The sequence below is a fragment of the Euleptes europaea genome, chromosome 4 (genome assembly GCF_029931775.1).
Source record: "Euleptes europaea isolate rEulEur1 chromosome 4, rEulEur1.hap1, whole genome shotgun sequence".
NCBI classification, from domain to species: domain Eukaryota; kingdom Metazoa; phylum Chordata; class Lepidosauria; order Squamata; family Sphaerodactylidae; genus Euleptes; species Euleptes europaea.
In genome coordinates, this window is record NC_079315.1 from 29,034,351 (window position 1) to 29,058,374 (window position 24,024).

Sequence of the window (24,024 nt, forward strand, 5' to 3'; positions counted from 1 at the left end):
GGATGGTCTGTTGCACCAGCCGGGCGTAGCTGTCCAGCCGCACACCAGCGTTGCTCCTGCTCCGCATGGTCGGGGCCGGGTTCTACAGCCGGCTCCTGCTACCTCCGCCTGCAGGGATGAAATGAGGATACACTGGCTAAGAACTTGCCCCCTCCCGTGCATTCTGGCCCTGCCCCCTTTAACCCCTCCATTGCTGCCACTTCTGCCCCCAGCCCTCTTGTAGTACAGAGGTAATATGTTTCTCCACGGCCCAGGTAGGAAAGGTTTAACACAGTTTCTTGGGCAGTCCTAGTAGTTCCATAGCTAACAATTCTTTTGCAAGGGAGAAAAAGGTTCCTTTTCTCGGCAAAACAAACTCACATCCGCCTTGAATAGAGGCTATTCCTGTCAGCGGGAGGGGGCGGATCGCCAGTCTTTGATCCTTCTGAGCTAGAGATCTGCCAGGACCCACAAAGGGCCAGACCAAATGATTTCGTGGGCCTTAAACAGCCCCGACATTCCCCACCCCTGATCTAGAGCATTTATACCTAGCTCTTCCCTGAAAAGTACTTAAGTAAAGATGTGGATTCTAATTGCTATTCTTGGCTCCATGATGGTCAAAGTTTGAAAATATGGAAAGTTACAGGTGAACCACCATTTCAGTGCAGCTGGTAGGGATAGAGGAGCATGGAGCGAGCCAAACATTTGTCCTTCTAATATTGTGTGTTTGAGTTCCCTGGTCAGATATTTGTATGCAGAAGACCCCAGATTCAGTCCTTGGCATCTCTACTTAAAGTGTACCAGACTGGGCAAAGATCTCTTGCTTTACTCCTTGGAGAGTTTGTTGTAAATACTACTGACAGATGGATCAACCGTGTAGCCCTGTTCACGTGGTATGGTGAATTAATGCCGGTTCCAGGTTTTGGGAGGGGCCCCCTTCTGCCTACCACCAGCCTCTACTCATACCTCCATTTCTGTCCATCCACCTGTCACCTGTGTGTGTTCCCACCTGACTGTGAATCCTTCCCATTCTCACAAGCCCCCCCCCACCTGCACTCAGAGCTCCCTGCATCACATTAATCTTCTTTCCCGAAGAGCACTGGCTGATGCATGCAGCTGCTGTGACCACCTGTATGCACTTCCCCATCAATGCTAGGAAGCTGGGAGCACTGGTGGTAGAGCGCTTGCAAGCAAACGGGCAGGGAAAGGCACATGGACAGGTGGCAGGTGAGGGGAACAAGCTTGGGGGCTGTGACAATGGCCCAACCAGGAATCCTGGGCCCCGGTATCTGCCCCAACCTCAGGGTATGCTGATGCTGGCCCTGCAGTGAACACACATATACCATACCTCTACATGCATACATCTGTTTGTAAGAAACAGCCAACATGTGTTCACTTTACAAATGAAACTGGGGACCAGTACCTGGATAAATGCGGGATTTGATTCACACGTCCAGCTATACATGCATTGACTATAACATGAAAGTTACCCAATACAGGTATGAAGGAAAATCAAGTGTACGGATCGTACGTACATTCACAGTAACTTGTGAACAGGGATTCTGACTTGCTTTAGGGCAACTTCATATATTCATATTTATTACCTTCCTCCCAGTTATACATCATTATAATCTCTTATTAGTGAAAGAAAAGAAACACATAGCTTTGGCACCTATTTCTTCTGGCCTGTTCTCAGGTAGATGGGGAGGCCATGTCCCAGTAGGACAAAAAGACAGTTCTTTTCTAAGTGCATCCTATATATACCTGTTTCTTTTCTACTAACGTTAATTCTAGACTAAAATAAAATTCTTCCTACTCTGTCTGAATACTGAGAATAGTATAGTAGTCTTTTCTACACATCTACTTTAAAATTTACTGAGCTTCACAGCATAGTAGCTTCTTTGTCACAAGAGCAGGGGCCATGGTCAAATTTTAAGGACAGTTACAATACTGGAAAATTAGCCTGCATGATGAATAGAATACCGTATATACTGCAGAAGTTTTGAGAGAGACTGTGAGAATGTTAGCAGTGTAAAAAGATTTACAGACTGGATATGTGGAGTCCCCACAGTATAGGCTAGGTCCTCCAATGATCTTTAAACCAGCCCATGAAAAAAAACCAATGCTGAGAACCAAATTCAAATTTCAAATTTCAACAGCTTTATTGGCATATATAAAACAGTTCTAGTGCTGAGAATCATAGAATTGGAAGGGACCACCAGGGTCATCTAGACCAACCCCCTGCACAATGCTGGTAAGATACTATTTCAACTGCAGCCCAGCAGTGCTAAATACTGAGCCAGAATATGTCCAATTTATTTACTTCTGTAAGTTTCGAAAACAAAACAATGGCCCACAGACAAGAAACGTTCAATTTACTTGACCTTCAAAAAAGGAGACGTCAAAGATTGCAGCAACTATTGGACCATTGCATTAATTTCTCATGCAAGTAAAGTGATGCTTACAATCTTACAACAAAGACTGCTACCATATATGGAACGAGAAATGCCTGATGTTCAAGCTGGATTTAGTAAAGGAAGAGGCACTAGAGATCATACAGTAAATTTACGTTGGTTACTTTACTGGAGCAGATGAGAGAATTTTAGAAGAAGTCAGCTTGTGTTTCATAGATTACAGCAAAGCTTTTAACAGTTTGAGGACTCCTGACTTTTTTGTAATTGTTTTCTTGATGTTTATGCCAATAAAGGTTGTGTGATATGTGACAGTTTGAGGAGAGTTTGATAAACAGTTTGATAAACAGTACCTATTATGAAAAAGGGTTTGCAGTTGGCTGCCGTGTGGTCTACCATAATTTATACTGTTAACAGTTCTAAAAAATCTAGTCTACTCATTTTGCTGTGCCCAAGGCTTCATGTTACAACTAATCTCTTGAGAACATAAGAGCATAAGAAAAGCCATGCTGGATCAGACCAAGGCCTATCAAGTCCAGCATCTGAGTTTTATTAAAAATACAATATAAGCATTTCCAAATCTCCTCCACAGCCCTGTCAAGACTGCCATGTCACTGTTTTATCAACATTTTTATTCTAGCTGTTTCTTAAAAGCCAGAACAAGAACCCCCATGCTTATTTAGATATCCTCCCACCAACATACATCAGAGCTCTTCTGACTGGAACATGTGAAGCTCTGCTTCATACATTCCTGGACCTTACTGAGTAATCATAAGAGTGCCAAAACAATGATATGCAAATTCAGACATACAACTAACTCTTAAGGAGTCTTGTTGAGAATGAAGAATGCTATCTGCCTCCGGCATCCACGGCTATATCAATAAGTGGCAAAACTACGTCATCAATGAAAGGTGCAGAAGGCTCCTGACATCAAGGAAGAATAGACTGTGGTGCCATAAATAAATATTTGGCACCTTTAAAACTAACACAATTTATTCCAGTATAAGCTTTTGTGAGTCAGAGCTCACTTCACCAGATGCATGGAGTGTCCACCCAAGGTAGCTAAATTTATACTTAGAGTTCAAACAAATGAAAAAGGTTGGGGAAGTAGAAAGGAGGAGGCCAGTGTAAAAACATGAACCAACCGATCAGACCATTAAGAGTGGGAGAGAACCACTCCCAACTGTTGACAGATAACCTAGGTAAGATAAACATAATGTTGTCTAAGGCTTTCACGGTTAGAGTTCATTGGTTCTTGTAGGTTATCCGGGCTGTGTGACCGTGGTCTTGGTATTTTCTTGGTATTATAAACATAATGCCTTATTAAGGAAAATACAGCATGAGATGCATTAATAGAACAGTACAGAGATCATATACAGGTACAGTTGAATTAATGAATGAGGAAACCAAGGTACTTTTCAAGCAGGGGGGATAGTATTAAACTTCTCAATGAATTCTATTTCAGCACTTTCCCATTGAACTTTCCGCATGAAGTTCTTTTGAGAAAGAGCAGAGAGTCTTGTAAGACTCAAAAGACTTACCTCCCAATGACACATACCCTATAATGGCTGAGCTGACTTCCCACTACTTGATAAACAGTGTGTATATTGAAATATTATTATTGTTCACAAAGGGATATACAGTGAGGGGAAAAAGTATTTGATCTCTTGCTAAATTTGCCCGTTTGCCCTCTGACGAAGAAATGACCAGTCCATAATTTTAATGGTAGGTCTATTGTAGCTGTGAGAGACAGAATAACAACAGGAAAACCCCCAGAAACCCAGAAGACAAAAGTCAGAGATTGATGTGCATTATAATGAGTGAAATAAGTATTTGATCCCCTATCAACCAGCCAGATTTGATCCCCTATCAACCAGCCAGACTGGGCTACAGACTGGACTGGGCTACAAGACTATTGCCAAGCATCTTGGTGAGAAGGTGACAACAGTTGGTGCAATAATTCGCAAATGGAAGAAACACAAAATAACTGTCAACCTCCCTCGGTCTGGGGCTCCATGCAAGATCTCATCTTGTGGAGTTGCAATGATCATGAGAACGGTGATGAAGCAGCCCAGAACTACACGGGGGGAACTTGTCAATGATCTCAGGGCAGCTGGGACCATAGTCACCATGAAAACAGTTGATAACACACTACGCCATGAAGGACTGAGATCTTGCAGAGCCCGCAAGGTCCCCTTGCTCAAGACAGCACATGTACAGGCCCGTCTGCAGTTTGCCAATGCACATCTGAATGACCCAGAGGAGAACTGGGTGAAAGTGTTGTGGTCAGGTGAGACCAAAATCGAGCTCTTTGGCATCAACTCAACTCGCCGTGTTTGGAGGAGGAGGAATGCTGCCTAAGACCCCAAGAACACCATCCCCACCGTCAAACATGGAGGGGGACATAGTATGCTTTGGGGGTGTTTTTCTGCTAAGGGGACAGGACACCTTCACCGCATTGAAGGGACGATGGACGGGACCATGTATCGTCAAATCTTGGGTGAGCACCTCCTTCCCTCAGCCAGGGCATTGAAAATGGGTCGAGGATGGGTATTCCAGCATGACAATGACCCAAAACACACGGCCAAGGCAACAAAGGAGTGGCTCAAGAAGAAGCACATTAAGGTCCTGGAGTGGCCTAGCCAGTCTCCAGACCTTAATCCCATCGAAAATCTGTGGAGGGAGCTGAAGGTTCGAGTAGCTACACATCAGCCTCGAAATCTTACTGACTTGGAGAGGATCTGCAAAGAGGAGTGGGACAAAATACCTCCTGAGATGTGTGCAAACCTGGTGGCCACCTACAAGAAACGTCTGACCTCTGAAATTGCCAACAAGGGTTTCGCCACCAAGTACTAAGTCATCTTTTGCAAAGGGATCAAATACTTATTTCACTCATTATAATGCACATCAATCTCTGACTTTTGTCTTCTGGGTTTCTGGGGGTTTTCCTGTTGTTATTCTGTCTCTCACAGCTACAATAGACTTACCATTAAAATTATGGACTGGTCATTTCTTCGTCAGAGGGCAAACGGGCAAATTCAGCAGGGGAACAAATACTTTTTTCCCTCACTGTACATTGGTAGTTTGGTACTGTGTGAAGGAATGGGCTCACAAGCTCCACTGTTCCTTCAGGTTTATCCCAGGGAGGTTTGAAAATCCTGCAGCCATTCCAAGTCTCAACTTGGCAGTGATGCCCCTTTCCCTTACTCTTCAGGGGTACCAAAAACAAGCTGGGTGACACCTGCAGCTGCCAGCAACTCTGAGAGTATCTACTGCTAAACAGAGTTGAACGTCTAGCACTCTGTACCTGCAGTGCTATTTAAAGGCTTCACCTAGCTGCTGTCTTTCTCACTTTGCTCCTACAAGCTAGCACAGGGACAGTTTATTGCAACTATGTTGTTTTGAATTATCCTGCTCCAGCAATGGCAAGCTTACCTGCTGCCCCTCCCTGTTACCACACTTCTGATAGCAAGACTGAATAGGCATTGGTATGTTTCCAGAGATCCGACTCCGAGTGTTCCAGAAATATAAGAAAGTTTAATAAATAAATAAAAAGAATATACATGGTCTGTTCAATCATTCAGACTGAGCAAGGGTACAAAGAAAAGGTGAGAACATGCAGTCCCTACCCTTTCCCTATACTAGGTATTGACCTTAAACAATGTTTAATTAGCCCAAGCTAGTATTACTTGAAGTTGCAGTAATTCTCATGTTTGGACTTCTCCTCATTGTGCCTTGCCATGTGAGCAAGATGGAGTCCCCTGGTAAAAGCTTAGTCCTTCATGACTTGTGCCTCCCCAAAGAGCTGCTCCAGAAGGAAGAGAGCTTCTTCTCTGTGTCCAGAGAATTTATAATCTCCCCTTGGGAAAGCCTCCCCCACTCCCGCCACACAAAGGAAGAGAATGCATCGCAGAAATTTGGCTGTTTCTCTCTCCTCCCTGAGGTGTGACATTCTAGCAAACGTGAGAAGGTAAACCATATTCCTACTTCAGAGTCATTAGTATACATAAGCATTAAAGAACTCTGTGCTTGGGCTTGATGGTTGAATCCCTGGTTCCTCCTTCCTGCCAGCTACCAGTTTGCAGTTGAGTTCCAACTCACAAGCAGGATGAAGTTCCAATAGTTGAAATGTTGGGATGAATTCCAGGCTGAAGAGCCTTTCTCCACACACTGTATTGGGTGCTGTCAAATTTTTGCCATCAGTTTTGTTTTTAATTGTTGCATCAAATAAAATTCAATTCTAGGTTTGGTAGTGATCAGGAATGAAGTATTGCAAATATTTGATATTTTCCAACATTCTCTATGAGAAAGAAAGCCACACATATTTTTTTTTTGGTGTAAAATTTCTATAAATTAACCATCTCTACCTATGATTTGCTGGTGGATTATGTTTTGTCACTTCTATAGAACAAAAAATGCTGAACTTGCTGTACTTATGCATGGCTCCCAGGACTGCTCCAATATTAGTAAATATCTATAGATGGTTCATTTTTTTCTTTTTATTTATACCCCGCCTCCATTTTATCTGTACAACAATCACCCTGTGAGGTAGGTTAGGCTGAGAGTGTTTGACTGGCCCAAGGTTATCCTGTAAGCTTCCATGGCAGAATGGGGGATCTGACCCTGGTTATCCCAGATCCTGTTCCAACCTGCTAGCCACTACACCATGATTGGTTGAAATTTGAATTAAAATCGGTGTCTTACAATTGACTGTGTTCTGACTCTGCTGTGTAATCTGTTTGCTCCTGTTAACACTGATAGTTCTCTCTGATCCAGTTTTTGCACAAAGGAGAGATATCTATGCTGGATATTCTGCATTTGGAGATATAAAATTTCTGGAAATTTTGAAGCCACCAGGGTCAGGGGGAGTTCCCTAGGAAAAAATGGAATTTGTGGGGAAATTGAAATATATGTAATACTTTCTTATCAAACGTAAACTTATTTTACTGATTTAACAAACTACGGTAAAACACATAATTATTATGTATTTTACATAACATTGAAGATACTGAACTCTTTAGAAATGTTTTATCATTAAACACATTACAGTATATTAATTGTTGCCAAAATAATTAACATTAAACAATAAACATTCTTTAAGATACATTGTATATGTCCATAGCTTATACAGGAATTATCTAGTCTTATATAAAAATGTTTATAACACACATTTTGAGTAAAACATTACTTTTAAAAATTTACTCATCCCTAAAGGAAAAAAATGGAGTTTCTTCTAGAAATCCCCCAAATTTCCCAGTTTTTCCAGTGGACAAATAGAAAAGGCTCATGCTATACATTTTGAGTGAGAAAAATGTTGTCTTAAGAATCATTTTAAAAAGATAAAATAGTTTACAGGAGTTTTTTTCCTTCAGTGCTTTCTGTTGGAAAAATTGTGTGTGTGGGGAGTCCTTTGGGGAAAATACAGACCCCCCCCTGTTTTTTTCTATATTTTCCTGATCGTTCAGGCCTTCACATCTCTACCTGCATCATATAATTCCTTGTCAAATAAATGAATTTGTTTATTGAAATTTCTACTCCTCTCTCCCTGGCCTAGGCTGGCCCTGCAGCCTCTTGCTTCAAAGCTGGGGCAAACCTACATTGCCTTAAATAGTCATATAGCTCTTAAATCCAAAGTAATAGTTATTTTAAAAAATGCAGACTAGCAGGGGCAGAACTCAGGATGAAGAGTAGATGGAAGAAGAGGCAATGCGGGTATCAGCAGGCATGTTTTTCGATGCCTGTGGTCATCAGGGGCAGGAAGCTGGGTTTAGTTTGTAACCCAGTGTGCATCCCTTTATTTCCTCCCCCATATAAGTGAATACCTTCCATTTTTTTTAATATGGGAAAAAGTAAAGTACTTTATCTAGCACACTTTCAGTGCCAACAAAGCCTCTGACACTAGGTAGCCTGCCCATAACAGAGAGAAATCCTGCATGGGGGTATGGTTGCTATATATATGTATATTGCAAAGCCCACCCTCCCCTGTCTCCTCCCCCCAGATCTCCAGGTATTTCCCAACCCAGAGCTGGCAACCTTATTGATTGTATCTTGTTTTAAACCTGCCTCTGTTTGTAACTTCTCTCCCTACACAGTCTTTCTGTTGTTAATATAATTGTATCACTATAACAGATGTACGTTTCATGCATCCGATGGAGTGATTTCTGACTTATGAAACAGTGTGCTAGAATAAATTCCATTTGTCTCTATGGTGCCACTGAACTCCTATTTTATTTTCTATGGATTTGTCTAATCCTGTTTTATAGCCAACTGAATTTGTGGTAATGGCTGTATCTTGTGGCTGTGAATTCCATAAGTTAATCACTCACTGAGTAAAGAGGTTCTTGCCTCTGTCAGTCCTGAATCTACTGCCTATCCCAGGGGTCGGCAAACTCATTAGTCAAAAGAGCCAAATATTAACAGTACAACGATTGAGATTTCTTTTGAGAGCCAAATTTCTTAAACTTAAACTATATAGGTAGGTACACTGTTTATTAACTTAATAAACTTTAATTAAAGTTTTAAGTCTTAATTAAACTATAGGTACACTGAATAAAACTTGATATCATACTGAATAGTGATCGTATTTATTGATAAAAATTAAATTGTAAGTCCCTGCCATTTCCCCCTCCCCGTCCGGAGTCCTCGTCTGGAGGCCTGGTCTACCGCCATAAAAGCCTATTGGTAGACCTGGCCTCCGGCTGAGTCCCATTGGGAGGCCAGGTCTACCCATTGGCTTTCTTGGCAGTAGACCTGGCCTCCGGAGGCCCATAGAAGCCAATTGGTAGACCTGGCCTCTGAAGGGGGACTTTTTCCCCTCCTCGGAGTCCAGGTGTACTGCCAAGAAAGCCAGTGGGTAGACATGGCCTCCCAATGGGACTCAGCCGGAGGCCAGGTCTACCAACGGAAGCCCGCCCCGCCCAACAGCTGATAGGCGGTGGGGGGCAGGAACCGCCGAGCCACCCGCCCAGCAATCACGGTGCTAGACGGGAGGGGAGGCTTTAGCCTCCCAACCATTGAGGGAAAGGGAAAGGGGGACCCGGCCATTCTCCATGGTGTGTGTGGGGGGGAGACAGCGCGCCCGCTCTCTCAGGCGTGCCGGCTCCGCAGCCCGGCTGCCGGCACGAGCGGGCGCAAGAGCAGGGGCTTCGAACCAAGTTCGGAGAGCCGCACTCAACGGGCCAAAGAGCCGCATGCGGCTCTGGAGCCGCAGTTTTGAGACCCCTGGCCTATCCTGTCCACACATTCTAATATGGGAGAGGGCAGTGCTTTTTTGTAAAACAAACAAACAAAAAACGTGCGAGTACTCAAGGCTGCCCCAATTCCCCCCTCAATACCTGGAACAGCCCCCCTCTGAAGGTACGATACTCAGTGAGTGCCACACACACAAAAAAACCTGGGAGAGGGAAGAAAAGCTCTGTTTCCTTTCTCCACCCCAGGCATCATTTTTATAAAACTCTGTCTTTTCCCACTTTCCTTTCATCCCTTAGAAGCTCCTTGATCCATTGATCTTGAGCAGCATATATCTAATGTTTGAGGGATATAAGGACTGAAACAAATCTTGCCACTGGCAATGTAGCCTTGGGATCCCTGCCACTTAGTAAAAAAGGCATTATGTCAGACACAGAGGCATTAGATTTATGTTAAAAGAGGAGAGATATAATGTGATCCAAGTTCCTCATACAAGCGGCATTCCAAGAGGGCATGAGCTAATGAATCAATAGAGCCAGAAGAGCAAGGACAGGTCCTGTCTGGGTATGGTATATTAAAAATTCTGCCCTGCATAACCATAGAGGGGTTAGCATTCAGTCTAGCTAAACGGCTCTAGAAAGACGCGGGGTTGTTAATTAATAAGTATAAGCAGGCAAACCACCCGGTGGTATTCTGAAGAACTGGGATGAACAAGCACGGTGAGCACGTTTTCCCACTTTCATACTCACCCAGTGCAATCCTATGCAGTGTTTGGCCAGTCTAAGCTCTGCATGGGATTCCACTGACTGTATGGATTAGCACTCCTCACGGGCATGAAAAACATTAAAAAAAATCCATCCTTTTTTCCCCAACAGAATTGTTTAATCACCCTGCGTATAAGCATGAAAAGATGGTTAAAGGGTAAGTAATCTGTGATTAGCCGTTTGCTCTTGAATGGGCCCCATTTTCTAAAATTGGGCTCTGCACCCGTCAAGCATCTTTCTAGGTGGAACATTTTTCAGGCTGCTACAATCACCTTCTGCAGATAGGGGGAGAAACTCTTAAAACCCCCTTTTTTTTTTTTAGATGCTGACCTTTTTTTTGGGGGGTTGGAATCCACTACCCATTCTAGAGGAAAAAAGTATACATCCTCAGCCATGGAGGTCAGCATGGATTCAGGTGAGTGCCTCCTAGTCCTTCTTTCCCCCATCTTGCAAGCACGCATATGAATCGGAGCAGCAAAAAATCCAGGAGAGAAAGGTTTTTTTTTTTCTTCCAGGGCGTGAACAAAGAAAGCAGGAGGCTCCCCTTCCGTTAATACGCCCAGGCCATCTGTGTGTGGAGCTCTTGGCTTAGTTTCCCAAGAAGAAGAAGCAGGGAATGGAGTGACTGGCGGTAGTCAAGGAAAGGGAACGCGGGGGGGGGGGGAATAGATGTGTGTGTGTTTGGGGGGGGGATGTTGAGACGATGGCTCAGCTTCTTCTAAATATAAAACTAAAGTCGGAGAGGGGGCATTGGGGGAAGGGTGAAGTGTGTGTAAAGTAGATGCACACACACACACACACACACACACAGAGAGAGAAAGAGAATCGCAGGGCACGAGCGCCTGCTGTCTCTGACGGTGGTTGGTGTTTTAGGGGAGAGTCACAGGAGGGAGGAGGAGAGAAGCAGCCACCAAACCCTTTTCTCCGCAGCTCGGTTTCCAGGGGAGGAGAAGCTATAGGGAAGAGGAAGGGGGGGGGGTGAAGGAAAAGGAGGGGGGGAAACATCGTCGTCTTCTCCCTCCCCCCCCCCCGCCATCCTTGACTGAAGGGACTTGGTGGAGAGAGATTCATTCTCCCTCCTTCTTCCCCCCCCCCAGCTGACAACATGGCTGCGGCCGCCTCTGCTGCCCAAGACGAACTGAGTAAGTGTGGTCTTGGGGTTGTGGGGCTTGAATGATGTGGGTGCTGGAAGTGGTCGGTGGTCTCTTCTCCCCCCCCCCCGTTTCGGACGGGCCTTATCCCTCCCCCTGTTTTCCAGGGGGTTTCTTGGGGGGCTGGCGGTTCTCGCTCCCGGGGAGTGGTCGGGCCTCTTATTTGGGACATGTGTATGAGGATGTGTTTGTTTGTTTTTTTTGGGGTGGGGAGGCTTTTCTAAAGGCTTTTGAGACTTGTGTGGTGGGGGAGGGCGGGAAGGGAAGGGGTCTTGCTTGGAAAGGCTGTGTAGGAGAGGCAGGCATCAGGAAGGGCGATGAGTCGGGCCTTTAGGCCTCTCTTGTGCCAAGTCACGTTAGGGAAATTGAAAGTAAGGCTCCGGGACAGAGTCTCTCTCCCCCCCCCTTCACAATTAGCCTTCCCCGCCTTGATGAGCCGACCCCCTCCGCCCCCCCTCCATGAAAATATTATTATTTTTAGTGATGCGTTACTTTGCACTTCGTTTCCCTCCATGAAAATATTATTATTTTTAGTGATGCGTTACTTTGCACTTCGTTTCCCTTTGCCAGGGATAGGAACGAAGAGTATTGCCTGGAAATGGGACCTGCCGTCCGGAAGGGGTGGAAAACTATTTGAATTATTTCCCCCCCCCTCCCATCCCGCCCATAGTTCACGAACGACTTCTGATTGTGCTCTCCTTCTCCTCCTCAGTGCATTATTATGGAAAGTGCAAGTCGATCAGGAATAATGACTTTGCTTTTCTGGATTGATATCCGGTTCAAGCTTCTCAGATCCTCCTGAGGTTGGGAATGCACCTGGTGGGGGAGAGAAAATCTGTTTGTGCCCCACTTTCTTTTCTTTTGCAACAGACCTAGTCTTGGATTTTTTTAAGCCTTTTGCCAAAGGCTGCAAATGCTGCAAACGCTCGGGAAGCGCGAGCATTTCTAACGTGCCTTCCCTGTTTCTCTTCCTCCTCCTTTCTATTGACCTGCCAAGTTCAGCGCTGCCCCCCTCCCCACCCCCGCCATGTTAAAGGGACTGGGGCCTTGCACTGCTGAGACATGGCATATTAGGGAAGTGATTCTTTGTGGCAGGAAATTTGTGCAGCATGTGGTCGCGAAGCAAGCTGGGAAATGTATTTTTCTCCTGCATTGAGAACGATTCCGCCACAGTTCAGCACAGGTCCCTCCCTCGCCTCTGTAGAAGGGGCTTTAGTGGTGAGATTCATTATGTTGGGCTTATCGTTGTGATTTCAATACTGAAATCTGCTGGTCTCCAGTTCATTCCTTTTATAATCGCCTTATCTGACGTTGGATAAGCCTTCTCATTGCCCCACGCCCCAGTTTCCAAATGTTTGAAGTTGCATGATTTGCCTCTGCAGGTGCACCAGAATATTGTGCCATGCAGTTGGCTTTAAAATCGCTTTACGTTTTGAGTTTCTCTCCAGATTGGTTGCCTTAAGGCAGAAGCAAACTTCCCCCTTTTATGGTTATCTTTTGAATATCAGATCGCCCTGCTTATACTTGATTTTGTAAGCTTATAATGAAAAATATTGAATAACACTTAGCATTTATATAATTTGTGGTTAACGTTTCAGAGCATGCCTAGCTCTACTAGGTGTTTGGGTCCATGGAGTTACAATGTTCTGAAATAAAATAAAGGATTATCTTTGAGCAATATTCTGTGGCTGGAAACCTTTCCGCCTCACATGTTGCACACACCCATGACGTATGGAAGGTAGTTGTCATTGGTACCTATTGCAGTGCTGTTGACATCCCTGATGACATGTGACATAACTTCTCTCCTGTGCCATCCTGTGACCTTTATTATTTTTCACTTCTTTACTAAAGTCTTGTTTAATTTTTTAAAAATAGTGCATAACCAGTGAGGCTTAAGTGTAATTAATTTATTGAAATGTTTTCATCCTACTTTTCCACGATAGAAACCTCCAAGATGGCTTACAGAGAATGTAAAACTCCTTAGAATAAAAGGGGGTTACCTCATTACGTATTCCCACCGATTTATTAAGAGTTTGAAAACGTTATAAAAAATACTGTTTGCACTTTGTTTGGCCCCTTTAGCTGTGAAGACGTCTTCCAACCATTTTTTAGCCGTGGCATCCAAAACCCCTTTTAAAACGATGTTTTTTATAACGTTTTCAAACTCTTGATACATCGCTGGGAATACATAATGCGGTAACCCCCATAAAGTCATAAGCTGAAACAGAACTAATTGGCAGCAGTGATGACCTGCTCTGTTCCTTGAAAGGCTGAGCAAGCTACGCTGTTTTTAATTGCCATCGGAATGGAAGGATGCTAAGCAGATTTCTGGGGAGGGCATTTTGCAGTTTGAGTACCACCTCAGAGGAGGCTCTGTCCCCAGCTGCTGCCTCTTGTGGAAGGAACCTCTTGTGGAAGGAAATTATCCTTCAGATACATTGATAAGAGTACATTTAGGACTTCATAGTACCAAACTGACAACCCAGGATCTTTTAATATTTGAAATATGTTCAGAACAGGAGGATGCACAGTTAATAATCTATTCACTGCTGTCTGAACCAGTTGGCCTATGTAAATGCTCCTCCAAGGTAGTCCCATGTACATCACACTGCAGGAATCTGGATTGCCTCTTTCCACTACAGCAATACCCCACCATTTCATTAACCCTGGATCTTTAAATTTTATTCCTCATTTCTTTTACATGAAAATGCATAGTTCTTTAAAGGAGAAAAAAAAGGTTAGGAAGGTGTTTTCCTGTAGCAAGGCTACTCCTCCCAACTCTGACATTATTGGATGATAGGTATTGTTGCATTGGATTGAGATTAGTATAATAGCGAGGGGGGAATCATGTATCATGTGAGGTGAAGGAGCTGTTACAGCAAGATTTGGGTAGTATGAGAAACACTGGGCCATGTATGAGGAGTCCATGATGCACTTGGGGAGGGGCTGTGCCTCAACAGTAGAGCCTCTGCTTGGCATGCACAAGGTCCCAGGTTCAATCCCTGGCATCTCCGGTTCAAGGGACTAGGCAAGTAGGTGATGTGAATGACCTCTCCCTGGAGAGCCACTGCCGGTCTGAGTAGACAATACTGACTTTGATGGACCAAGGGTCTGATTCAGTATAAGGCAGCTTCATGTGTGTTCACTTCCATTCCAACCCAGCATCACATCTTCCTAAAACTGGTGGGGTCGGGGGGAGGTCTCTGTCCTATGGCAGGGGGCTTCTCACATTAACTCCGGTGACACACAAAAATTCACTGCAGCAGCTTTTAAAATTCTGGATCGCAAATTGGTCCCTCAATTCCAGGGTACCTCATTTATTTCCTGTTTGTGGCATTTTGTTTTCTACTATATTAATTCCTGTACTTGCAACAATTGTTATCAAGATAATTTCTTGCAGCTCTTATAAATCCTCCATTAAAACTAATTCCACACAGTTTTTTAAAAATTTACTTCATTTCTACCCCACCTTTTTCCCCAGTGCTGACCAAAAGCAGTTTACATTATTCTCCATTTTATCCTCTCAACAACCCTGTGAGGTAGGTTAAGCCAAGAGCATATAACTGGCCTGCAAGCTTCCATGGTAGAGTGGGGATTCAAACCTAGGCCCAACACTAACAACTATACCATACTGGCTCTCCACATGCACCATTTAGGATTTTCTCTAGACTATCACTGCACTACATTCTTCTGCAATGTCTGGGGCTGGATTATTTTCCTCAATGCCCATCAGAGATGAACTCAGATGTTTTGATGCTGGAAATTTATTTGTTATCGTTATCCTGCCCTTCTTTCATGTAGGATGGAGATAAAATACCCTGCTCCCCATTGTAATCTCACAACTGTGAGAGGTTGGTACCATCCTAAACAGAGTCACACCCTTCTATTGAAGTCAGTGGGCTAAGAAGAGTTATTGAAGTCAGTGGGCTAAGAAGAGTGTACTTCTGCATAGGATATAATACAAACAAGGAAGACTACTAATCCCAGACAGGGTGGATTAAAATCAATGGTTTAAAAAATGAAATTAAAAAATCTGATTTTTTAAAAAATATAATGCTTTTGAGGAAAAATGTATCTAAAGATAGTTTTCTATTTAATATACATTATAGTCCAAAGGTTATTCATCATGAAATAAAGATTAGTTTTTAATTATGTGGCCGCTTGGCAATTGGACTGGATGGCATTGAAGACCCTCCCCTCCCCAAACCCTGCCCCCTCAGGATCCACCCCCCAAATCTCCAGGTATATCCCAACCTCGAGCTGGTCATCCTAAAAAAAGCTGCAGTGTAATGGTTTGGTTCAGGAAATGACTTTTATTAGGGATAAAGTCTTTCCTACACTGATTGTCTTGTTGTATTAAACAGATATGTTTGCATGTATTGTTCTGTTTTATCCCCTTGTTCTGCAATCCTAGCCCAACTGCATTCGTTTTCTTACTAGGAGTTTACTAGTTTTTTTTCCTCTCTCTCTCCCCCCCCCCCCTATTCCCTGAGCATAATTCCTCTCTGGGATTTGGAATACTGCATCTTTTCCTAGGCTGGCTCCTGTCTTGCTTCTTTCTGAATCTCCAGAATTGCCTTTGGTGGCATTGCTAACACTGGTATAGCCTTTTGACAGATCAGATAATTCTGAACCTATGTTGGAGCAGGCAAACATGATGTTAATGCAAAGCAGAAGCACTCCATTGCAACACATAGCCCAGACTGTATTGCTGGACTGTCAAGATCCAGTTTTTTGCTCTGGTTTGACAATCAGTGGGTAACAACTTGCTTATGGAGTCTGAGGGTGCAAGATTGAGGCCAGGAAGATTGAGATTCCTAACGCTATGATGAGCTGTAAATATTGTAGGACATTGCTGTACATTTGTAGAGCAAGGATTGTGGATAGTAACACTTTTACCCTTTTAATTGAGCTACACTTTTTGTGCAAGATGAACAGTTTAGATGTGACATCCTATCTGATGTTAGAAACATATAGCCTCCCACTCATTGGCCTGATAAGATTGAATACTTCTGTCACTTTTGATACCAGTACTTATTGTGCTTGATTTTGAATAAATAGATGAAAAGGTAGCAGAAAAGAACATACCGGTATTCAACGAGTGACATATATCAGTATAAATCAATCTATGCACCCATGCACATTTCAGTCCTGCAATTTTCCAAAGTGGTGAAGGCAGGGGGCACAAAGTTTGGTCTGACTGTAGCCAGCCTGAATTTTTCAGTTATCAGTAATTCCTCCCTCCTCTGATGCTTTCAGAACGGTTGCAGGGAAAGGGGATGGATCTCATAGTTCACTTTGTGCATGGCTTTGGAGATGGTCAGAATTAATGAGAAGTCTCTTAGCATTCAGTGGGCTCCGAGGAGGTCTCAAAAAGTGGTGGGGTTGGCCTTGAGGCTGGCACTAAGCGAGACACCTGTTCCCTTCTGAATTTTCTGTGATGTATAGAGAAATTAGGGTCTCTGTGCTGGTCACCAGAGGGACAGGCAGCCAGCAACTGCCCAAATTAAATTTATGGTCACCACAAGCAGTCACATATGTGGATCCCTGGGTAGGGAACAGGTCTCATTAAGTAGGTATTTAAAACAGGAAGCCACAACTTCATCCCCTAATATTAGTGTAAGAAGGCCCAGGAATAGACTTCTGCTTTTTTCATAAGGAAACCTTGTTCTTTGGAGAAAGATAGAGCATTGGTGGAATGACAGTTGAGAGGATATTGCCCTAGGTTGGGTGAGACAACGTGGTGTAGTGGTTAAGAGCAGCAGATGCTAATCTGGAGAACTGGGTTCAAGTCCCCACTCCTCCACATGAAGCCTGCTGGGCGACCTTGGGCCAGTCCCTGTTCTCTCAGAACTCTCTCAGCCCACGGTGGTTAGGCACTGACAGATCACCTCTGAACAACTCTTGCCTTGAAAACCCTACGGGGTCATCATAAGTCAGACGTGACTTGATGACACACACACACACACACACACACACACACACACACACACACACAGAGGTTGGGTGTGCTGATTACTCTTTTTGCTTTTGAGGAAGTGGATTTTAATCCACAAAGGTTTGTGCAATAATAAATCTGTTAGCCCTAAAGGTTAGTCCATGATGCTCATTTTTTGGGGGGTGGAGTGGGGTTGCTGAAACAAAGTAGCATAGCTGCCCCTCTGGAATTTATATGGTAACTGGAAGTGTATTGAGAACAAAGTCATTCTGTGATTAATCTCTAAAAGCAAGCCTGGGGTGTAGATTTTCTACTATTTGGTAACAATTTCTAGCTCTGAATTTGTTTTTCCTCTCTCTTTTGTAGATCAGCTTGAACGTGTCTTCTTACGACTTGGTCATGCTGAAACAGATGAGCAATTGCAGAATATTATATCCAAATTTCTGCCCCCTGTACTTCTGAAACTTTCCAGCACTCAAGAAGGAGTACGTAAGAAGGTAGGTCTTGTCACATGTTAGCGTTATGTAATTTGAATGCTTATGATTTTTTTCTGATTGGGGCAGGTAAGCATACCACTGTATCACTTTTTAAGACAAACCTTTCTTTAGAACGGGTTACCTGATTTCTTTTCAGAGTGCTATTCCAACTCAGATTAAAAAAAAGATAAAGATTTATTTAATTGGCCCAGGTTTTCTTTTCCTGGTATGATTATGTACGTAGAAAATAGTGGCGGCGGCGGGGGGGGGCGGTGTTTGTGAAAAACATATGTTAGCTTCCACCACTGTCTACCTTGAAGGGGAAGGCAGTGCCCTTACATGTATACACGAGAGGCAGTGAACTGTTGGGGTTAGGATTGCCAGCTTCAAGTTGGGAAATTTCTAGATATTTGGGGGTAGAGCCTGGGAAGAGCAGGGTTTGGGGAATGGAGGAGCCTCAGCAGGGTATAATGCCATACAGTCCACCCTCCAATGCTGCTATTTCCTCCAGGGTAACTGAGCTCTGTAGTTTGGGGATCAGGGGTAATTCTAGGAGATTTCCAGGCTTCACCTGGAGGCTGGCAGCCCTAGTTGGGGCCACAGCTGCATAATTAGGGTTGCCAGGTCCCTCTTCACCAGCGGTGGGAGGTTTTGGGGGCGGAGCCTGAGGAAGGCGGGGTTTGGGGAGGGGAGGGACTTCAATGCCATAGAGTCCAATTGCCAAAGTGGCCATTTTCTCCAGGTGAACTGATCTCTGTTGGCTGGAGCTCACTTGTAATAGCAGGAGATCTCCAGCCACCACCTGGAGGTTGGCAATCCTATGCATAATGCTGCCAGTGGTAAAGCATTTTGTGCAGGTGTGCAGTCTCTGCTAGTAGGTAAAAGGAATGATACCTGGGAGCCATTTTGAAAAGGGTTTCTTGTGAATAAATTCTTGCGTATACAGCTACATAATTTCCTGGGTGAGCTAGAAACCACTAGCTCCTTGCATTTCAGGATTGGGAAAGTACAACTGAGAAATCCAAACCAGTGAACTCAAAGGGCATTTTTTTTCCTTCTCAGGTGATGGAACTGCTAGTTCATTTGAACAAACGCATCAAAAGTCGTCCCAAAATCCAGCTTCCTGTGGAGACCTTGCTGGTCCAGTATCAAGATCCTTCTGCAGTGTCCTTTGTTACAGTAGGTGCTTTCGTTTTAAAAGATTTGGCATATGAGCCACCGTGGCTTCTTCCTGAAGACTTAATACAGTGTATAAGCATAGTATGGACATATTTTTATCTCAGATACTTATGCCATTGGAATGGATGGAAGTACATCAAATGAACTTTGTTAATATAGCATTGCGTGTGTGTGTGTGTATGATTAGTCACATTCTTCTTGGAGGGACTTGCTGTCAAGTACAACCAAAACAAGTTTAGGAACTCTTTGTTTTTGGATGTTAATAAATACGTAGAAATAGTTTGGCAAGGTTAATCTGTAAAAATTAAACCCTGTATCAAAATATGTATGTAAAATTCCTTAACTTTTCTTTAAGAATGTGGTTGCTGGTGATTGCCTATACTTAGTTAGATTTATCGCATGTCCCATTCTGTTATTGAAGGACTTCTCATATTAAAAGGGTTTTGAGGAAATTAGGTTGACTTTGACAAATCCCCAAGGAAATATATTGCAAACTTGTTGGACAGCCACCAAGGATGCAGGTGCTTGCTTTCTTTTTTAAAAAAAATTGTGCACAGGTGGTATTGAAGGCTTTCCCGGTTAATTGCAGTGATTGTAGCATGACATATAGGTGGACATGATCTTTTCGATCTAATAGGTCACCCATTAAAGATTTTAGCAGTAAAAAGTAACACATTGAGTTGTATTTGAAAGACACTGCATGGTTGGAACGCTGATGTAAATGGGGTCTGGGTGATCTGCTTCCATTAGGAGGTGAGCCCCTGCTGTTAGAGCCCTTCATTTAGGGAACATTTCAACAGACCAGTTCAAGGTTATGAGGCTGTGACTGTTTCTTATGTACCTGGTTAGTTGCCTGTCAAATACTATGGAATTTTGAATGGCCTTTCTCAAAACATGCTTTCAGAGCGATCCTGAAACAGGGGGTGGTGGTGGTTAGGGAGCGCCCAGGGGCAGCATAGCTGCATAGCCACACTGCCTCCTGAAGTGGCGTGCAGCAGCACAGAGGGAATTAAAAATTAATTTCCCCAAACCCTGTGAAACTCTTCCATTGGGTTTCATGGGGCTATGCCATGTTTTGCAGGCACATGTTCACACCTGCAAAAGGGAGAATTCCTGGGGCGAAAGGGCTTAGGCAGTGAACTAAAGTCAGCTCCTCCCCCAGAAATGCCCCCTTCGGCGCTGGTGCGAGCCCTTGTGCCGGGGAAACGCTGCCGGGGAGGCAGTGCTGGTGGCCAAGCTTCGTGCTGCTGCACTGCTCTCCGGAGCTGGCATAAGTTGCCCTGTGCCAGCAGCCCAGTTAGCCAGCACAAGTGGAGCTAATGCCGGCACAGGGGTCATTCTGGCTCCAAAGGCCATTCTGCGCCCCCCCCCCCCACTTTTGAGGATTGCTCTGTTTTGGTTGCTTCACTAAACCTATAAAGAGATTTTTAAGGGTGCCCTTTTTTGGCATAGACACTAGATACATATTGTATTTTGGCAGAATTTTACGATAATATATGTTAAGATGGGTTACCCTCGTTTGCCTGTGGAAAAACAATGTGAACTGGCTCCCACTCTTCTTACTGCGATGGAAGGAAAACCTCAGCCCCAACAAGACAGGTATGATGTTCTAAGCTTTATTTTCCCCTTTATTTTTCCCATGTCTTAATTTTAATTGTGCCATACGAAAATCATTGTTTTTATTTAACAGGCCTAATGCAGTCTAGGGATGTGGAATGGTTTAGTGTAGTCTGATCTTGTGAGATCTCAGAAGCTGGGTCAGTACTTGGAAGGGAGGCTTACAAGGAAGACTCTGCAGAGGAAGGCAATGCAAACCACCTCTGCTTAATGACTTGCCTTGAAAGCCCCTTCCTTGGGTCGCCATAAGTTGGCTGTCACTTGACACACACACACAATGCAGTTTAAGGCTGCAAGTACATATTTAAAAATTGTGGTACAGCCTTCTTAGGGCTCTACCAGTTTGGACTAATCCATGTGGGATCACATGATTTGAATGTTTCTCCATAAAAATATATATTTGCATACAGAAAACTAATTTATCAGAAAGTAGGCTGAACTAGAATACTTTTGTTCATTTGCAGTCTGAAGTGGTACAGTACAAGGAAATTAACATGGATGGGAAGATTGGCACTGTAAGCCACCTTGAGTCCATCATAGGAAGCAAGGCAGGTTAAAAATGACCAGGATGTCCTCTAGCACTGTGAAGACTAACAGCATTTATTCCAGCATGAGCTGTCATCAGTCAGAGCTCACTTCTTTAGGTCCTATGAAATCACATCCCACAGTTTTATAGTGTGAATCTCCAAAGAGGAGGGGGAAGTGAGGAGTTAGGGAAAGCGAGCATCTTGGTGTGAATCCAGTCAGAAATCTTTCTGGTGCAATCCTCTGTGTAAGAGACCGGAATGGATTAAGTTGTTACACATAATGGATGATGAGAGAGGTCAAAGATCCCAGTCCTCTTGATCAGGGGTACAGATAAACAAAAATGTAATTAAGTAGGATAAATAACCACTAATCGAGGAACAAGTAGCCTGAAGCATAAGAAAATTAACGAGCATCAATAAAGGGTTATACTATGTTAGAACATGTTAAGAAAAGCCAGTTGAAGTTTCTAAGTGACCTGCCTATGTTCTGAAATCTCCCTCCCCCCATAGATCAAGCTACTTAAATGTGGTTCAGAAATTATGAGTTGCTTTCTAAAGCTTAGCAAGCTACAGGGGGTTACTGCACTTGTATTCCCAGCAATGTATTAAGAGTTTGAAAACGTTTTAAAAAATACTGTTTGCACTTTGTTTGGCCCTTTTAGCTGTGAAGACGTTTTCCAATCATTTATAAGCCATAGTATCCAAAAACCTTTTAAAGCGATGTTTTTTATAACATTTTCAAACTCTTAATACATCGCTGGGAATACAAAGTGCGGTAACCCCCACACTTTCATATAAGAAGGGGAACTTCTTGATTTTCAATTTGGACAGTGGTATTTACATAAAGGGATGTCAGCCAAAATAAAGATTTAATTTTTAAATCTACTTCTAAAATATTTCCAGAGTTTGCTTCTTGTGGGCATGAATTTGCTTTCACTTCCTTATTGCCAGCTGTGATAGGTATCAAGTGAAAGCTGACCGGTTTTGAGGCATTTCACAGTCTTGCCAGGGTTTCTGTCATTTGTCCAGTTAGTGTAACAATTTGTTGCCTCTTGTTGTTTTATTATTTGGTTGCAGTAAACATAATTGTTTTTCAGCCTAATGCACCTTCTAATACCAACCCTTTTTCACATGAAATATCCTGTTGAACCTCTGAAAGCAGCTTCTCCGTTTAATCTTGCTGAGAAACCAAAGACTGTACAGCTGCTATTGGATTTTATGTTGGATGTCCTCCTTATGCCTTATGGGTAAGTAATGGCACAGCTTGGCACTTTCCATTTCTGCTGAAGTGCTGGGATATGACAAGGATTGTTATGATCACGCAACAGGAGGGGGACAGTTATTTTCAAAACTATACTCTCGCTACTTTATCTACTAAAGTTCTCTAGCAAGCATTTGTTTTGCCGCCTTATGGCAACCCTGTAGGGTTTTCAAGGCAAGAGACATACAGAGGTGGTTACTGTTGCCTGCCTCTGCATCACACCCCTGGTATTCCCTGGAGGTCGCCCATCCAAATACCAGCCAGGGTCGAAGCTGAGAGTGTGTGACTGGCCCAGGGTCACCCAGCAAGTTTTCATGGCAGAGTGGGGATTCGAACCTGGGTTTCTCAGATCCTAGTCCAATACTTTAACCACTACACCACACTGGCTCTTTAGCATAAACGCCCTAAAAAGCACAAAAGCCCTCACATTCTCTTGGATTGACGTCAAATCCTTAAACAGTCAAGGATAAGACTTATTTGCCTCAGGTCACTTGTAAGCCACTGGGCAAATCACTTAGTGCTAAAGCTTAATAGAAGAGCCAGCATATGGAATCTGCTGGAAATTATTCTGTTCAGGGGTAGTGACTCTTCATGGTGCATGTTCACCTGGGCCTGATTCAGACATGACATGATTAGGGTTGCCAGCCCTTAAGTAACCGTAGGCTTTTGTATCTCACACTTATTTCAAGTTTATGTGGTTGGTTCTTCCCTTTCCCCATTTTATCTTTTGAACAACCCTATGCAGAAGGTTAAGCTAAGTCATAGAGACTAGCTCGAAGCCACCCAGTAATTTTCATGACGAGATCTGAACTCAGATCTCTTTTCTGGCACGTTCATCAGTATGCCATAGCAGCTATTGATTTTCTTTGAAATAAAACAATAATTAATAACACGATATAAAACATTTATATTTGAAAGCTATAACGATCTCATAATTTGTTTAAAGTGGTGATATTATATTAATTTTTACAGGGTTGCTATAGTTATGTGTTGGATTTGTTGCTGAGCTAATTGGTAACTTGCAATGGATCTTGCAGCAACAGAGTAAAACCTTTGTTGTAATGGTGAGAGATTCAAAACAGATAAAAGGAAGTATTTCTTCACACAACATATCGTTAAATTGTGGAACTCCCTGCCCCAGGATGTGGTGATGGCTGCCAACTTGGAAAGCTTTAAGAGGGGAGTGGACATGTTCATGGAGGAGAGGGCTATTCATGGCTACTAGTTAAAATGGATACTAGTCATGATGCATACCTATTCTCTCCAGGATCAGAGGAGCATGCCAGGTGCTGTGGAACACAGGCAAGATGCTGCTGCTGCAGTCGTCTTGTTTGTGGGCTTCCTAGAGGCACCTGGTTGGCCATTGTGTGAGCGGACTGCTGGACTTCATGGGCCTTGGCCTGATCTAGCATGGCCGTTCTTACGTTCTTATGAGTTATCTCTTCTATTTGCTTTTCCTTGGTTTTTCACTGTTGTTGAATTATATTTGATCAGACAGCACATGAAAGAAGTCCTTTAAAACTTGCCAGAACA

The 24,024-nt window shown here is 43.5% G+C and overlaps 1 protein-coding gene across 1 annotated transcript in view; it reads left to right on the top strand.

Annotated features, from left to right (window-relative positions):
• The first annotated feature begins 10,718 nt into the window (after window positions 1-10,718).
• Window positions 10,719-24,024, top strand: part of ECPAS (Ecm29 proteasome adaptor and scaffold) — a 99,574-nt gene continuing 86,268 nt past the window's right edge. Inside the window, exons 1-6 of the mRNA XM_056848216.1 lie at window positions 10,719-10,757; window positions 11,440-11,484; window positions 17,798-17,928; window positions 18,970-19,086; window positions 20,567-20,685; window positions 22,328-22,477. Coding sequence (XP_056704194.1) covers window positions 10,736-10,757; window positions 11,440-11,484; window positions 17,798-17,928; window positions 18,970-19,086; window positions 20,567-20,685; window positions 22,328-22,477 — 584 coding nt within the window. The 5' untranslated portion in view covers window positions 10,719-10,735. The remainder of the gene's footprint in view (window positions 10,758-11,439; window positions 11,485-17,797; window positions 17,929-18,969; window positions 19,087-20,566; window positions 20,686-22,327; window positions 22,478-24,024) is intronic.